The following is a 17,260-nucleotide window of genomic DNA, read 5'->3' on the forward strand; positions in this document are numbered from 1 at the left end:
GAAGTGTAAATCCCCCTAAAATTAAAAATTAAAAATGATAATAATAAAAAGAACTCAACCACTACTTCACATTTGATCACTTTTTGGGGTTCCGGTCCCAGCAACCGCAAAAACGAGGGATTGCTTTCTGAGTACTTTTACTCTATCTATCCGGCTGGCTAGCTAGCTAGCTAGCTAGCTGTCAAAGTGGGTTCCAGAATTGTCCCCAAGTGACAACGGTTTAGAAGCACGCACCTGTGCCATGCCAGTGTCCCAAAGCTTTGCCAAAATAGATATTTGTCGAGACAAGTTACAAAGACATGAGTCCCAGAAACTTGTGGCATAAATGTTTTCCCCGCGCTCTTTTGATCTGGCATCAAGGCATCTGTCACTGATTAGTGCACTTGTGCATAATGACTGAGGCAAGTGGGTGGTCAGACGCAGGTCACGTTGCTCCTTCCTCGCATATTCGCGTCGCAGCAACCAGAGCATATTCAAGGCCAGGATGAGTCTTCAACTTTTTTGAAATACATATTTTCAGCAGGTGCTTCAGTGTCGATGTTCACCCTGGTGGTCCTCAGCTCAACGTCAATTCCGCCTGCATCTACCAACCATATCATTGCAGTGTTCTCCCTCCCTTCTGTCTTGTCTTTATGTTTCCGCTCGGTTTGGGAGATAATCAGAGCAATGGTTGCCACATGGATTAGCCAGCCTTCAGACATTAAATGGTTGCCTTGTCGGCCATGCAGATAAGGACTCGCGTAGCGTGACCTCAAATCAAGAGAGAGCGCTGAACACAACAGATGGGATGCAGAGGAGAAAATCTGTATTTTATTTCCACTTGATAGAGATCCTATATATAAAAAAAAGGGAAGAATGCCACGGAATGCTCACATCGAAAGTGTTCCCCTCCAGTTAAATTATCACAAAATAAATAAATCAGTTACAGTGCAGACCAAACACAGGCGTGAAGTAATTGAATGTTTGCTTTGCTGTGTTCTCTAGAAGAGTTTAATTATAAACTGGACATATTAGGTCACCCATTGGTTTGCATCTACACTTGCTTATTAGCTGAGAGACTTATCTTTTTATTAACCATGTAGTTCCCGTTTGGCACAGAAATAAGATAAATATTGCATCCTGTGCCACATCGAACACATACACACGCTCCTCTGTCAAATAAAGTTCATGATCTCAGTTGTTTGTCAGTGTTAGTGCCTTCTTTCGAAAATTTCCTTCAGGATAGGAATGCCTCTATTTGCCAGTGCTACATTTTGTCCTTTTTCCAACGCGTTTGACGACGGGCTCACGCCATGATTGGAAGGAAGTGGGTGGCCGTGTTTTTCCTGCGCGTTCTCTTCCCTCGCACAGGCCTCCCGTGGATGTTCAGACCCACAAACATCTGCCGCTTCTTGTTCTTCCACTCGGCTGACGCGTACGTGTTGTAGCCGTTTTCCTCGATACGCTCCTTCAAGGTGCAGTCAATGCCAAACTCTCTCTAGGAAAAAAAAACATGTGTTCGTGTTATATTCCTTGTGTACGACAGTTTTTATGCGCAGATCTGTAAGGGTTATTCGTGCAACTACTCCCTAATCTACAGGTCAACATACCTCAAGTTGACAATTGGAAACATTTCTGGAAAAAAACATACACCTCTAAAACCAAAACTTGAAACTGCCATCAATCATGTCATTAATCAATTCATTTCTGAATCAGATTTTTTCCGGCATTTATTTTAAAGGAGTAGCCTCTACTTTGTTTTTTAAGAAAAGAAACCAACTCTTTTCTTTTGTCAGAACCAAATGTTCTTCCGATTATCAAATCGATTAATCAACTAATTGCATCAAAATTGATTTCGCAGTGCTAAACAATGATGCAAAATTGATATGTGAAGTGCAAGTATTATTTTTCTCCACTTGGGGTCACCATCTTTACATTCTAAACAGACGTATGCAAAGCTGCCAACCGGTCCGGATTGTCCGGAATTTGATGCGGAAATCTTTGAACAGGACCTCAGTACGGCCATAACATGTGGTGTTTTGGAAATAAAAAAAATATATAATCATGAGTCGCATTTCCCAAAAAGTTTCAAAATAAACAAAAATACTCGTTAGATACTTTGTAATTGAGATCTAAGTTTGACAACGTGCTTCTCCTATTGGCCCCGTGACACTAGCGTCGCTATGGTCGCGACACAGATGCTAGCAGACGTAATCCAAAGTTAGCTGAAAGGTAACGACTTGAGGCTCATCCTGATTGCTGCTCGTTTTAACAGATTCAGATCAGCAGTGAGAAACGAGGGCAGCTGACCAAAGTGAAGCGTCATTAGCAGATATATTATGTCGATTAATACGCAGACATGAACTGTATGCTAACGACAATTTTGTCCATCATAGGCTGACAAACGCTAGCTAATGGTGAGTGATATTTGTAATCATTTGTTTTGATTTGGCAATGCACGTCAATCAATGTATTGTGTTTCTTTCATTTTGTTAACATTGGCTCAGTAAAGCGTCAACTGTGTCAATCTTGACTTCTTCCTGGAGCGTTACAATACATACTAATTAGTGCTGGTAGTCTATTTTATACGAGCTAACATCAATACATTACCTTGTGTTAGCAATCGCAGCGATGTGCTCTTGTGGTACACAAGTTCTTGCTTTGCATTTGACACAGAGCACTTTGAGTCCTTCTTTAAAAAGTGTGAAATGAGCCCAAACTTTGGACCTTCTCTGTCTTTTATGGAGGCTTTCCTCCTGCCTTGCCGTCATTGCGCCCACTTCATTCTATATGGAGTGGTGTGTTGGTTTGGAGTAAAATTGGAGGCCGAGATGTTGCTTAGTTTATTTTCAAAATAGCATCATTCAATTGTTGTGTTACCAAATTAAGACTGAGAATTTCTAATTAAAAGAGCTTAACTTGTTTGTACACTTTTAAGAATTGTGCTAAAATGTTACATTTGACCACATTGACACTGGTCACACGATAGGGAACGAACCCATGTGGTCTGCAAGGAAGTCGACCACTACATCATCAGTGATTCGCCATTATTGCCAGTGGGATAAGTTGTTTTAAAATCTGATTGTATTTGACCTCTGGGTTTGCTTTTTCACTCTTGAGTTTCCTGTCTGCACACTTGACAAAATGTAACTCGATCACAAATTATTAGTATTATTATTTTTTTGATACGCTGAGGATGATATGTCTAAAAGAAGACGGGACCTCTGACCACGGATACTCACCGCTCCGTACAATTCTCCCTTCCTGCTGATTGCCAGATAGTAGTTGCTGTTCAGCCCTTTGATAGCCACCACTCCCACGTCCACCGATGTAATTTCCAGAATACCTAGAAAAGAGTCACAACAACATTTTATTAATATTCCCCATTCAGAATGCTGCCAAGGAAAAATGGGAATCGCTTTTCGGTCCGCAAAGACAAAACTCAGACGGCAGGGGATGCAAATGTGTAAAATGTTTTCCTGCAGCAGATAAGAGAAGAGAACAATGCACATTGTCTGTCACCTGTGTCCTTTGGGATTCTAAATAGCCTTTTTTTTCTTCTTAGTGCACATCCACCAAAGTATGATTATATTTTAGAAATCCCTACGCAAGGGAACACATGGATGGGAGATTTCCGCTTTTACAACTGTAATCAAGATTTACAACCGTGTAACTGATTCCAGCTGCACAATTTGAAAATGAATAGGTGGACACCACTGAGAATCTCCGGCTTGTTTAATTCTGTTTGCTTGGTCAGGTTTCTAAGTCCCTACGCAAATAATTCAAGGTTCTCAACGGCTGTTAATGGGGCTAATTTATACCCCAGGTATGTGGTCTTTGTAAGAGGTCAGAGAGATACAACTTCCCAATGTGTCCTTTGACCACCACGACTACTTATCTCATTCTCTGCTGGCAGTGTGTGTGAAAAAAGCCAGCAATGAGCACGTAGGGACGACTTATTGAGGCACTCATGGGCCTTCAGGGGATAAAAAGCAAGTGTGCCGAACACCAACAATTTTTGCCTAGGTTGACACCAGCTAGTAAAATGGGACAGTTGTGCTCAAAGACCCTGCAAAGTGAATTTAGAGATTTGTTTCTCAATATACTACACATGGTTGAAAGTGATTGCTGAAGACGCGCAAAGGTTTTTTTTTCCCAGGGGGCTTGGCTAAAACTGTGCCTAGTGATGAACTTTGCAGTGCGGCATGACTGGCCCCTCCCCAATTACATAAGAACGCCTTCATTTATAGATGCGGTTTTGTGGCACAACTGTGATGTGCAGTTTTGGTTGTAACATACTGAACAGAACACACAATGTATATATCTATATATATATTTTTTTATCCGACCTCCTTTTTGCGCAGAAGGCAGCAAGGTGGGATATTGCTTTACAGCGACATCCCATAATCACGTACCGTAATTGGTGCATGATGACACCAGCGCCAGCAAATGACGTGATACTTTCAACACAACAGGGGGAGAGAAGGGAGTCAATCTTCACACCCCTGTCCAGCCTCTGTTATGACGCTAATGCTATTTCCAAAGACACAATATTCCTCTCTTCCTAATTCCATGTGAGTGACATTTATCTTTAACGCCCTGGAAAAACGCAGCCTTAACAGGCAATATAAAAAGAGCTTTTGTTTTCACGTAAACCTGTTGTCAATGCATTTTCAACTTTCCTAAAAGTCATTGATGTGTGTGTAATTTTACAAGCCAAATGACAAATAGTATTTATTTTCTGTTAAGACTGTTGTGTAAAGTAGTAATTCACAATCACTGTGGCACTGCACTGAAATGATCTAATTTCACATATTTGGTTCGAAAATTATTATTTACTGCAAATGACCGCGCTCACAAGTTAGTGAGAAATTCTAGCGATTTTTATTACCCTTAAGCAAACGTATAAACTCACAGTGGTTTTATTACACAATGCCAATGTAGGCAAGTCACGAGCCAACACATGATGTACGGTCACTGTGTTACATCAAAACCAAAACTATCACACAGCATCAACCAAAACGCATTCGAGCAAACAATGAAACAACCAAACCAACGAAATACGCTTATCACAAAAAGTGTCTCTCATGCCATTCACGGACCAAGTGCTGCAAAGCATGCTGGGAGTGCTCCAGCCTCCCAACGACGCGACAGTAACTTTGTTGATCTGATTTAAACGTGCTTGCGTGCAATGGCCCAATAATGGCAACACTGATGTGAAGGGCAATGTCAGGACAGTTGTAAAGAATTCTGGTTGGTCTGGTGGTGACTGCGGTTATGGTTGGCGCATCAGGAAACACGCGCCAATCAATGTAATGCGCTCGGGAAGCGGCTGTCAGGAGTTTCCGTGATTTGTTTGATGTCACGACTGCTTCCCTCACTTCACTAATTCCTTGAGCCGCTGCACCCTTCCATGTGGAGACACCCATCACAGGGAAGCGGACGACACCCTTTGATCAACACCACTCTTCTGTCTCATGACTGTTTGTATGGGACGCCTACACCACCTTCCGGATCTGAGGCCGGAAGCCGTGTGGCGGAGTGGACAGTGAAGCACGCAGGTGTGTCCCGAAAGAACAATCCCTCCCTTAAAAGCACGATGGCTTCTCTCCTTGTCCGCGAGGTCGTGACTGTATCAGTTTCTAGTTCAAACAGTGGCACCTCAGGGCGATGAGGTCTGAAGCGGCCAGGCGGCAGTGGGGACTGCGACACAACGGCCATTGAAGATCTGAGAGGAGCTGGTTTCTGTGTAGAGATCAGGTGTCCGGGATGAAGTGAGGATGTAAGACAATCTATGGCCCGGTCTGACTGCTCTGTAAACATGGGAGGGATGAAAAGCGAGAGAACAGAGGAAGACAGTGGAGCCATGACAGTGAGACTGGGGGGGGTGGCGTGAGGATTAGAAAAGGCTGTAATGATCACTGATCAAAGTCATCCACCGGAGGCAGGGGCGAGACAGCTTGTATATACACTGGCTCACACGCACGCGCATAAATGTGCTCATGTACGCACGCTCATGAGGACTTTTAGCAGGTGGATAGATGCTCAGCATTTGTTACCCCGCCGCAATTTGATAAACTGAGCTAAGCTGCTTATTACATCCATCTTCAATAATTTCATCTTGCATCATACACACTATATAAGGAAAGTCAGAATGTGCCAGCGTTTCATTTTCATACCTGTGACATAACCTGATTGGAAGGCCAAAACGGAACGGAAAACATACAAAAAAACTGACTTGTGACCCCCTCCCCCCCAAAAAAAATGTGCATTCCAAAGCTGAGCATTATTAAACGACAAATTTTACTCCATCTCCTGCACTAAATCCTCTTTGATTGTGCATGTGTACCTAATGAAAATGTAGCAACATAGCCCAGGTAACGTGCGGCTTTTTGGATACGCTCAACAACTGCCAATGGTGCGTTGCTTGCGGAATGGAAGTGTTTTTCCAAAGGATATCGAGAAGGCATGCACTTTGCAGCTTGTTTTGCGATCCTTCCCCAATCTTCATTCAGACCAAGAATCTTCACAGCTGGCACAAAATAACATGTCGTTCTCATGCTGAGGTGGAAGTCGCGATCTGTCCTAAGAGCACTTAAAAAGGACCACACTGGGCGTATTTACACAGAGGGGATATCCATCCTCTTGCTCATTTCAATGAAAAGATATACATCTGCCCCCCCACCGCCAAACCTCCATAAGAGCTCCATCTGTTTTTCCCATGCAAAAGGCCACGGCTCTGATTAAAGAAGACAAATGTGTATGAAGAGAGAGAGAGAAAAAAAGAACACTTCTCGCATCTCAGTGCACACATTGCACCTCCACACTCCTACGCACACTTGAGTACAATGACAATAAAGGGATTTCTAATTCGAATTCTAATGCTTGTACCATAAGGAACCAAGTCTGAGAACTTATAGTACAGCAAGTTGCATGTTGTTTGTATAAAAAAAATAGCACTTAGTCATGTAACTTCTAGTGTATATTTTAACCACACGTGCATATTGCAAATAGGTACTTAGCAAGGAAGCTTGCGCTATCCAGTGTCTCATTCGAACCTGAACACATGCTCCCAGCGGGTTGGAAAGCCATGTGGGACAGTTTTGCGCTGGCATCCCCATAAATCTGTGGGAGACTGGATACTGGCTCAGTACGAGAGACACTAAGCTGGGTCCTCGCAGGGCCACAGGCAGCACCCTAAACCAGCACTTGCACAGCCTGAGCACCTTCATAAATCAAAGAGAGGAACCGTCATATTTGAACCGTTGCGACGGGTTTACCTTGCATTTTCATGCTCAGGATGGGCAAGGCTGTTCTAGCACTCATCGAACAAAAACGGGATATTTTGTCGCTTCAAGGGACTGTGTGGAGTCTACAAAAGACATCAGAACTGGGATCATGTCTGGCCCCAGGGAGCAAAGACTGAAGCTGCTGTTGTGTGGTGTCCTTTACCGTGTGAACCTGATACAAGAGCACAAAATCCACACAGTGTCCTCAGACCCCCTCAGGACAGAGCTTTTTGATGGCAGCCCCATTGATGTGGAGGACACACGGCTTTGATGTGACCACAATGATCAGCCGTGCCATTCATGAACTTGCACCTCCAACTCGTCCCCTCGGCTCATTTTCGCCGCACTCCCTGATGCAAAAGCCACGCTAACTCCCTCGGACTTTTGAGAAAGGCGACGCACAGACTCCTGAACGTGAGACGTTCCAGGAAGGGTAAATCAGCTCCCATGTGGACATAAAGTTTCAGACGCCTTTGCACACCGCTAATGTAATAGTCAGTCAACATGCAGGTCAGTTTTACGACTTAAAAGAAACAGCTAACAAATGTGGCAGTCAGCAAATCAGTGTTTAATACGGCAGATAAATAAAGTTGCTTCTGTCGTGACCTTATCAAAACAAAAATCTCCCCTGACGTTGTTGCTTGCTTTGATTGAAAGTGTGGTTAAGAATTCCCGGGGGAGCATTAAAAGGTTCCACACACACACACTCAGAGTTAGGAGGGAGAAAACAGGAGGGGGAAAAACACGCATGTGAGGAGAAGATGTGAGCGGGTACTCGCCGAGCACATGTGTCGTTGTCGGCAGCTTTAAGATCACACACCCACTGGCGCATGTGAGTGGCCGAGCGTCTGATAGGCACGCACGTGTAACTCAGAGTTTCTCCTGAAAGCAAATGTTTCTGACTGGGGAGTGTAATTTGTGCAACATGGACACAGAGAGAGGCAGGAAGATTATAAAAGCATGATTGGAGCTGACATCCATTTCCCCTCCTTGTTGTTTGGTGGTTTTTATCAGCGTTTACTCTGGGCTGTGAAGACTGCCTGATAATGGCCGTCTTATCTGCCTTTGCTCCTTTTAAAGCCATTTGAGAGCTACCAACGCGATGCGGAGTGTTTGGACAGGCCAGATACCGTTGGATGTCTGGTTTGAAGCTAAACGATCGGGAATGCTTCGAGTCGTAGCACCGAATCGGGGTTCCTCGGAGACTGTCGGAACAACAGCGCAAGTGAAGTCCCTGAAGTTATTTTTGCTCATGCTGCAATACATACACAGTAAAAGTCTTAAAAGGATGACAGCAAACTTCACAACGTTTTTTTTTTGTTTTTTTTTGATTCCCATGTTGATTACTTACTGAGCGGGTCATCCTTGCTCTTTGTTCCATTGACCCTTCCGTTCTTGTCGATCCTCAGGAAAAACTTCTGGAAAGAGAACAGCTTCCTCCTCCGTATGTCTCCTTGGAGATGGTTGTAACTGCGCACATGCCTACCCTGTGGTCCCCCAGTCCGACCCGGGGGCCCCCCTGTGGCCCCCGGCTTGTAGACGCCCTCGCTTTCTGAAATGTTCAGCAGAGACCTGTGGCTCCGTGGTCCAGTGATCCTCAGTCTGTCTCTCCTGAGCTGATGGCAGGCTGCTCCAGGGAGAGAGATGACAAGAGCTACCAGGGTGAGCAGGAGAGGCAGAGACCACGAGGAAAACAGTGTGGTTGGCCTCAACCAGTGGCTTGTCCCGGAGGGAGAATGAGCCCCAAAGTCAGTCCTGGAGCAGGACGAGGCAGCCTTACTCCCTCCAGCAGCACATCTGATCATGGTAGTGTGCTGTGTGGAGGACTAGAGGCAGCCTCAGAGCCTGGGACATGCTGCTGGGGGCGCAGATAGGCTGGGTGGGCAGGAAGGGGAGCCCTGCACAGTCCGCGACGAGTCAGATCTTCCCCCGTGCAAAATCCTAATTATGTACCACCTGTATGAAATCCTCTGATTTCCCTCTGTCTTTGCTTTAACTTAAAAGCTGCTCAGTGAGCCTCCGGTCGGTATTCCTCTTAGCTCTCTACTTTTGGGAAATCAGCAAAAAAGGGATCGATTTAATATGTGTTCCAGTCAGAAACTCAGCTTCTTGTTTCTCATTCGGTATACTCTGCAAAACGGTTCTCTTGGTTTCCGTCCTGTGGGTCCTACTTCCAGGCTGGTGCTATAATTAAGCAAAAAGGTTCAAAGATATCCAGGTGGAAGTCTTCCTCATCCGGTGAATTAAAATAATGGGCAGCACGCAGTGTGCTTGCTACCAGCCAGACTCCACATGTGCAGTCAAGCCTTGGTAGAGTTTGTTCTGAGAAACCCCACTCAAAAATTTAAGCGGCATGTCGGCCAATCCGGGCGTGTGTCAGATAATCCATTTAACTTGTATCGTTCTCTCTCTCCTCATCACTGCCTGCTGTCTCTTTTGACCCCCACACTCCAAAAATGACTGCACACCGTCACACAACTGCGATGCACCAAGGCAGTGGTCTCGTAGGGCACATTTGAGCCTTTCTCCTCCTCTTAATTCTTGGATGTGAGAAATCCTGGTGCCATGTCCTCACCTGAAGGCTGATCACCAAAAAATGAGTGTGTTGCACATAGCTGTGCGACAGTTAGTTACTTGAGCCCTCCCTCCCTCACATATGGGAGCAAGCGTTCTGTCTGTGTGTGTGTGTGCGTGCGTGTTTGCCTCCTTGCTCACATGCATGATAGTCTAACTTTTGAGACTGTGGGAGAAGTGCTAGTTTATCTTCAGATGTTGTTTCAAGACAGAGAGAAAAGATCTGCAAGGATCGGATTGGTGTTTCTATTAGCGATTGCTTGGTTTATTACAAGAGTGGAAGTATGTTAATCGGAACAATTTTATCAAATACCGCACTTCAGCCATCATCATTGGATTTGTTGTCATATAATATCATAAATACATTTGAAAAGCACACAAAAACAAGAACAATGTACTAACTCTGACAAATATACAAGCAAGGTTGATGTTAGCTAACATTAGCATAAACTTTATCCTAATGTTAGGTTAAAAAAAAAATAATAATGTGGGAGGGGAACTTTGGGGGAAACCTTAATGGAAAAAAGGCCTACTTTTGTGTGAATTAGTCCTAATTAATTAAATAAGTACTTCAAACAAGAAAGCTTTTGTTCAGTACTGAATTGAGTTAAGTATTATACAGTATACGTAAGATGCGTGGATTTACTGTATCTAATATATACGCATATATACACATATATGCATATATATACATATATATATATGTATATATATATACACATGTATATATACACATGTATATATATGTATATATATATATACACATATATATACGTATATATATATATATATATATACACATATATATATATATATATATGTATATATATATATACACACATGTATATATATATATATATATACACATATATATATGTATATATATATATACACACATATATATATGTATATATATATATACACACATATATATATGTATATATATATATATATATATACACACACATATATATATATATATATTTTTTTTTTTTTACAGTCTGACCATTCCATACGGTACCTGCCGTAAGATGCGCACTACTACACGATGCCCCAAGAACATTTTCGAGAAAGTCCAACCAGATGAATCATGTTAAGTCAGTATGGCTGCTTGCAGTCAAGCGACTTGTTTATCACAGCCATCCGACCACTGTCTTGGCCTCAAGCCACTTTGTTTTTTTTAATGCAATGAAGCTCCCCAATTGCATTGATTCAGACATGTGACTTCCATTCATACTCATCAGCATCTTGCCTGGTCTTTTCTTCCCTCTATTAAATAATTGGAATTATAGCCTTCAAGTCTGGAGTGTTGTGCATAACTTTTGGGATGTATCTTAATGCTACGCTCACACCAAATCTGTTGGGAGCGTTTCCGGCGGCGCAATCGAATTGAAGTCAATGGAGTTTGGGCTGGCGGGCACGCTTGCGTGCGGGCGACGCGAATCATGTGTGTGGAGTGATGGGATGCGTTGTGAATACCTTTGTGATGAAACGCCAGCCAATTAAGCGAAGTGGAACGCTCAAACGGATTTGGTGTGAACGTAGCATTAGTCGTGAAGCAACATGAGTGATAAACTTGAACCGTGGAATGGTAATTGATCAGCTACCAAATTCCCATTTTCTCAAATACCACAATACTTTTAACAAAGTAAAAGCTTTCAAACAAATCAATATTACGCAAGTTCTTTATAAAGTAAAGTGGAACCACCATCCATCCACTTTCGGTAGCACTTCGCCCTCAAAAAAGTCGGCAGGATTTTGATGTTGAAAAAATAATACAATTGATGAGTACCTTAGTCAGTAACATTAATGCTTTGAATGTTTGTTTACATCTTCCGGCCATTGACCTTGCCGACAGTTAATCAAATGGCAAACTGACATTTCCAACCTGTGCTGGCACTCTTATCTAATTTGCACTGACCCTCGTGTCTTTAATGTCGATGTCTGGTCTGTTGCTCACTTTCCCGCCATTAAGTTCCACTTTTTACTGCCCACTTTAATGTCCATCAACGATCTACGGATAGAGTGGCGGCCTGGCCTCAACCGTACATGCCGAGGCTTTATCAGGGGATGCAAACAAAGCAATCTTATCAGCACTTCCTTTGCAGTGTCCCTTTCCACTGTGATAATCGCAATCTTTATGGAGGGAGCGGAGCAGGTAAAATATCAATTTTGGTTGCAGAAAAAAAAAACAAGCATCTTATTTTGTTTGGATTAAATAAACAAACGACAACCGACACACAAATACAATGTATTGATGTCATTATGCTTTCAACTCATTTTCTTTAATTTAAAGCAAATGACCAACACACAATTTATGGAAAACACTCTTGGGTTTCTTGTTCCGAGACAGTCGTGACGTCGTCCACTCGGGGTGCAGGCCTCCCTCGCAAAGACGTTAACATACTCACAAGCTTTGCCGGATTTCTCGAGAGGCCAAGGAGCAAATTCTTCTCCATGTAAGCACATGTGCGTTGTCCTCCTAAAGGCAATATAAATGAGATTTGCGGGTCTGGCGATGGTCTCAACTCAGCTTCTGCATTTAGTGGCTCTTTATAGACGGAGCTCCCCGAGTTGCTGTTCCAAAATTCCCAAAAATTGGCAATAAATGATCGACTGATCCAGGCCTTACAGGCTGCAGCGCTTATGTTATTCTCCAAAATATAATGAAATAATAAGACAATGAAAAGTCAAATACCGGATATTTAAACACCAATGTAGAGATTTGATTTCACAATGTTCCAATGACCATGAGGGTTACACCATACGTTCATGAATAAATATATTAAAAATGTAATAGTTTTACCGACAGCGAGTCTGTGATTCTTCTACACTCCATGCATGGAGTATATTCTGTAACATTTTAGACATAATACAAAATATTCCTCCAAAATCTACCAAGGCCTGCATGCATGCATACACAAGCATGAGCATCCTCCAATACCTACATTTATTTTTTTCATGATATTGCGTACCGTCGGGAGGTCAGAGCGTTTCATACATCAACCAATTGAATTAACATTAATGAAATACATTTAAGTGTAGCGGTACACTCGCTTGACTCGTTAGCGGGCAGTGTGGTATCGGTCCCCACTCAGTGACGACGTTGGTGTGTGTACTGCAATTAGCTGGCGACGAGTTCAGGGTGTAATCCGTCTTTCTGCCCCAAGTAAGCTGGGAGTGGCTCCATCGACCCTGCACAAGACAAGCGCTGTTGATGATGATCACCTGACATGAAATAAATTCACATTCATCTTATAAAATGCACTTGGCTGCAATATTAGGACTACTTCAACAATATAAAACATATAGTAAGTGGTGTATACTATAGTGTATTGTAGAGAGCAGGGGTCATCGAGGGCGTGTATACGTGCATTTGTCAGTTGTCACCATCCTCCAGCACACCTGATTCAAATGATCAGGATTGTTATCATTTGTGTGGCATTAAAAAAGAGACAAGGTGACTACCAGAGGTGGGCACTTGACCCTTTTTTGCCCGTCAGTTGGCGGCCGCTATCTTGGTACGGTTCCGTCCTCGATCCTCCGGCCTAATTCATAAAAATTATTGGCCCCCGACCCATGCATGACGGCGCTGCGGGAGAGATGCTAACGGCAGTGGTTTATTTAGACATCCTTAGCTGGCTAATTTACTATGCAAATCCGCTTCCCTTATTATGGTGTTATTGGTCGCCTTCTTCTTCTTTCTTCTTCTCCACGAACGTGCCAATGCAAGGAAGTATGCACTGTTGGTGATATGGAGATTGACAGAAGGTATGCCCCAGTAGCAGGTGGGAGACGCGTGTTATGTCAGAATATGTCTCTTCATACACAAACAGTTGGTAGTGGCAATTTTGACACGTTTGGAGGCAATTTTTGTCATTAGCCCATTTTGCAAGTTGGTTCAGCACACGCACGAGGTCCGATTCGTGGGCCGGACTAAAACCAACCTCGGGCCTTTGTTAATCAAACATTTTTTAAAAATTTGTCAACCCCCGCCCCTCCCCCCAAAAAACAGGCGTCCGGTTGTGCCGGACCGTGCCGTCCACAGGGCAGACTGCCCAGCTCTGGTGAATACCGTGATTTAAAAGAAACACCTTTATCTCCCAGTACATAACCTCCAAACAATTCCAAACCTGCACATTACAATACAGCAGTTTAAAAATCAATATTTCCCAATAACAAGACAAAAACATGAGAATTTTAACCAAGATGTATCATACTCACCAGAGATACAGACCTCCATTCGTTGCTCCAGCCATTCTTGTGAGCAAGCTGTAGCGTTCACACATGATGCTCGGAAATTGGTCTAAAGCCGTTTCCAGGTTGAGACAAGCCAGACAGCAACAGTCATTGTTGTTTGCGCTATCGTAATGTCCAGTTTTTGTTGAACAGTTTGTCTTGTGCGCGTGTGTGTGCCCAACGCCAGGCCTTGGGCAGATTTCTTTTACATGGCAACACAAAGTAGCTGAAATCTGATTGGACAAAAAAAAATAACTTTTGATAGTAAATTTCTGAACACATTGCCGGCAATGAAATGATGATGAATTGTTGGAAGCAAATTAATACAATGAATCTAAACTGTTCATGTAGAATTGTGTTTGCACCAGCAGAACGCCTTGACGACCCTGACTATCCACCACAGCCTTAATCACAATCTTGCTATTACCTTCAACACCCCTTTTTCTTTAAGGACACTAATCAAAACACTTCTGTGTTCAGCGCAGGTGTTTACCATTCCAAGTATGATTGACATCATGGATCATTTTTGTAAGAAGGGCATTTGGCAATATGGATTGCTAGTGAAAACAATCTCGCTCGCTGGGGAATATGGGATTGACTTCTGTGTGCTGAACATGGCGTACAACACCAGAGTTCAAGCGTGGAAATTCACCTTGTTTTAGTCGTGTGTCTCGACTTTTGCCGAGCCCCCTCCCCTGCATACACGATCATTAAGCAGATGTTTTGCGGGGAGCAGCCCCTTGCGCCGTGTTTCTTCGACTCCCAATCCACATGTGGTCTGCGAGAGAATCAAACGCGCGAGTCACAAACAAGCCAAGTGACCTATGGGAACCATGTGTGAGCGTACCCCGAGGCCCGCTCTGTGTGCCGGGTCACAGGAGGCTGAGGCTTTAATAAAGGAGCGGGTCTGGTACAGGGATGCCAGTCTGAGCGCCTGGGGACATGCAACCTGATGGGGTCCAGATGAGAGCCACCACACTGGACCTTTTGCTCCAAACGTGCACATGTTCCGAACAGATTTGTGTCACATTCTGCTTGGATAGGGCGGAAAGGCTCTTTACAGATCACAGTACAACGTGAAAAGTGGGGTACATACACAGCAATTTTTAATTTGTTAACTGTTTTTTTTTTTTTTTAAACGCCGGAGACCTCACATAGGACAGGAAAATAACCGCCATGTGTGTGCTGTAGTGGCACTTACCCCACACATAACGATATCTCCATCAACAATTGCAATTCCCCTCCTCTAATCCCGATGTCTATCGCACTAAAAAAACCTGACCTGTGAATCTGGACGCCGGAGGGCATCCAGATTGCCAGACAATTAAAAAAAAAGAGAAGTATAAGAAGAAGAAATAGGCTGACTAACTAGCTAGGCTAACTGTTAGCTTACTTGCTAGCTTAACTGCGGTTTTCTCATTCTTAATTTTGTCTTTTTGAATGTGATGATTAAATAGGAAGAAATGTTATACCAGGGGTGTCAAATTTATAGTAGTAAGTAGATAATAGTTATGGTTGCCCTAGGATTGGTCAATAATGAAACAATATACCGGTAAGCAATGTTATATAATTTATACTTATAATTTCAGTAGCGCGACCGAGGGCGCACAATCAGTTGTTCTAAGATAGATGGAAGTACATGTACACTCACACTCGCTGTCAAGCCGGTTGCTATGAGCAGGTGGTCAATGCTAGCTACTCCACCGTTAACAATAACGCCTCCAAAGTAGGTTAAATTTAGGCAGATGAGCATTTTTCAGTGAATAGTTGCTTGTTAGGTAGGCAAATGGTTAGTAGGGAATAGGAGAAACAATAAGATAAGCTTATACGTACTTAGGCCTTATTTATTTTCCTCCGTTGGTCAGCATATTTAAATGTTTAATGCATCCCCAGCCATTGTGTTATGTTGTGTGGGTGTCTGGTAACCGACAAGGTTGCAGTTTCCTGCTTTACAATGATCAATGGATGGTTGTCACGTTATCTGGACAGGCTTACATCACAGCGCCCTGCTGAGTGTCAGTTTCCACAGGACAAAGGAATTTACTTACAGGTCACACACTGGATCAAGTCATCATCAGTGCTTGGCCTTCCTCGGGCTTATGCAGACACTTGCTCTCTCAATGGCAGGATGACGTGGTCATTTTCAATATTATTGCAAAGTTTGCTAATAGACTTATTAAATCAAGATACGCATACACATAATCACATACATAACACATCAGATTCAATGATAACTTTTCCTGTTTCATGTGGTTCAGTTTCAGCACTTCAATTAGTAAAGGTCCATTTACACACACACACACACACACGCACACAAAGCACATTTTGTACCTCACAGTTATGTTATTGTAAAATAAGTTGTCAGCTGACAGGGGAGAGCGAAATGTAACCTATTCAGAAACAGTTCTACAGCGCTGTAAAAATAAATTGTGGTTGACATTGTTATGGCATCATTAAATGTTCCATTTACGACACTGATGTCAGTATACTATATGGCCGCATGGATGCTACAAGCGTGTGGAAATGTTTTACCCAAAATAAGCCCCGTGGCAAGTCTGTCCTCCAATAAAATAAAAGTGCTCGGATGACAGAAACATCAAACTAGAGAAAAGTTTTATTTTCTGGATGTCGCGTCTTCCAACATGCTATGCTATAGTACACAAGACAGTTTTTTTTAAACCACAATTAGCGTAATGGTGACTGGTATTTTGCAACATTTGTTTCAATTTCTTCTATGTGGGTCAACTAAATAACAGTCTTACATGTCTTAAAGTGTCTGTGGTGGAAAAAAAAAAGAGTTGGGGACACCTGTACGTGTTGAAAAAAAATATCGACTTTGACTCAACTTTCATCACATTATATAGTCAACCCTAAAAATCTTTAGTTGTTCAACCCTGATTGCGCAATCAGGGTCAGATGAAGCAACACTTGGTGACATAACACAACAAGAGCTGGTGTTAGGTAATGCCGATGGTTGCCTTTTGCTTCATCACGGTAACAAACACACGCGCACGCACAATCAGTTTGTTTGCAGGTCTCGATGCTCCACATTGACCCAGAATTGTTTTACTACTTTCATTACTGCTGACCAAATCTTGGTGTCTGGTTTAAATGACTGCAGCAGGAGTGCACGAGGTGCTGCTGTGTCATTCCGTATCCTGTAATCTGGCGCAGAGCAA

General features: G+C 43.0%; 1 protein-coding gene across 1 annotated transcript; it reads right to left on the reverse strand.

Moving 5' to 3' along the window:
- Positions 1 to 783: 783 nt before the first annotated feature.
- LOC148343883 (fibroblast growth factor 10-like) lies at positions 784 to 9,856 on the reverse strand. Its single transcript, XM_088304493.1, has 3 exons — positions 8,620 to 9,856; positions 3,222 to 3,325; positions 784 to 1,477 (listed from the first exon to the last, which is right to left on the reverse strand). Exons 1-3 carry the CDS (start codon positions 9,071 to 9,073, stop codon positions 1,286 to 1,288), a joined length of 750 nt encoding a protein of 249 aa, XP_088160619.1. The 5' UTR covers positions 9,074 to 9,856; the 3' UTR covers positions 784 to 1,285.
- Between the last annotated feature and the right edge of the window lie 7,404 nt (positions 9,857 to 17,260).

Source organism: Idiotropiscis lumnitzeri, chromosome 1, assembly GCF_059441095.1.
Source record: "Idiotropiscis lumnitzeri isolate Australia: NSW breed Sydney's pygmy pipehorse chromosome 1, RoL_Ilum_1.0, whole genome shotgun sequence".
Classification (NCBI taxonomy): domain Eukaryota; kingdom Metazoa; phylum Chordata; class Actinopteri; order Syngnathiformes; family Syngnathidae; genus Idiotropiscis; species Idiotropiscis lumnitzeri.

Bases quoted from the DNA above. Each gene is read 5' to 3' on its own strand.
- LOC148343883 (XM_088304493.1), bottom strand. From the start codon at position 9,073: ATGATCAGATGTGCTGCTGGAGGGAGTAAGGCTGCCTCGTCCTGCTCC. The intron at 3,326-8,619 runs GTAAGTAATCAA...ACTCTTTTCTAG, and splicing joins GAGCAAGGATGACCCGCTCA to GTATTCTGGAAATTACATCG. The intron at 1,478-3,221 runs GTGAGTATCCGT...TTTTTTTCCTAG, and splicing joins AGGGAGAATTGTACGGAGCG to AGAGAGTTTGGCATTGACTG.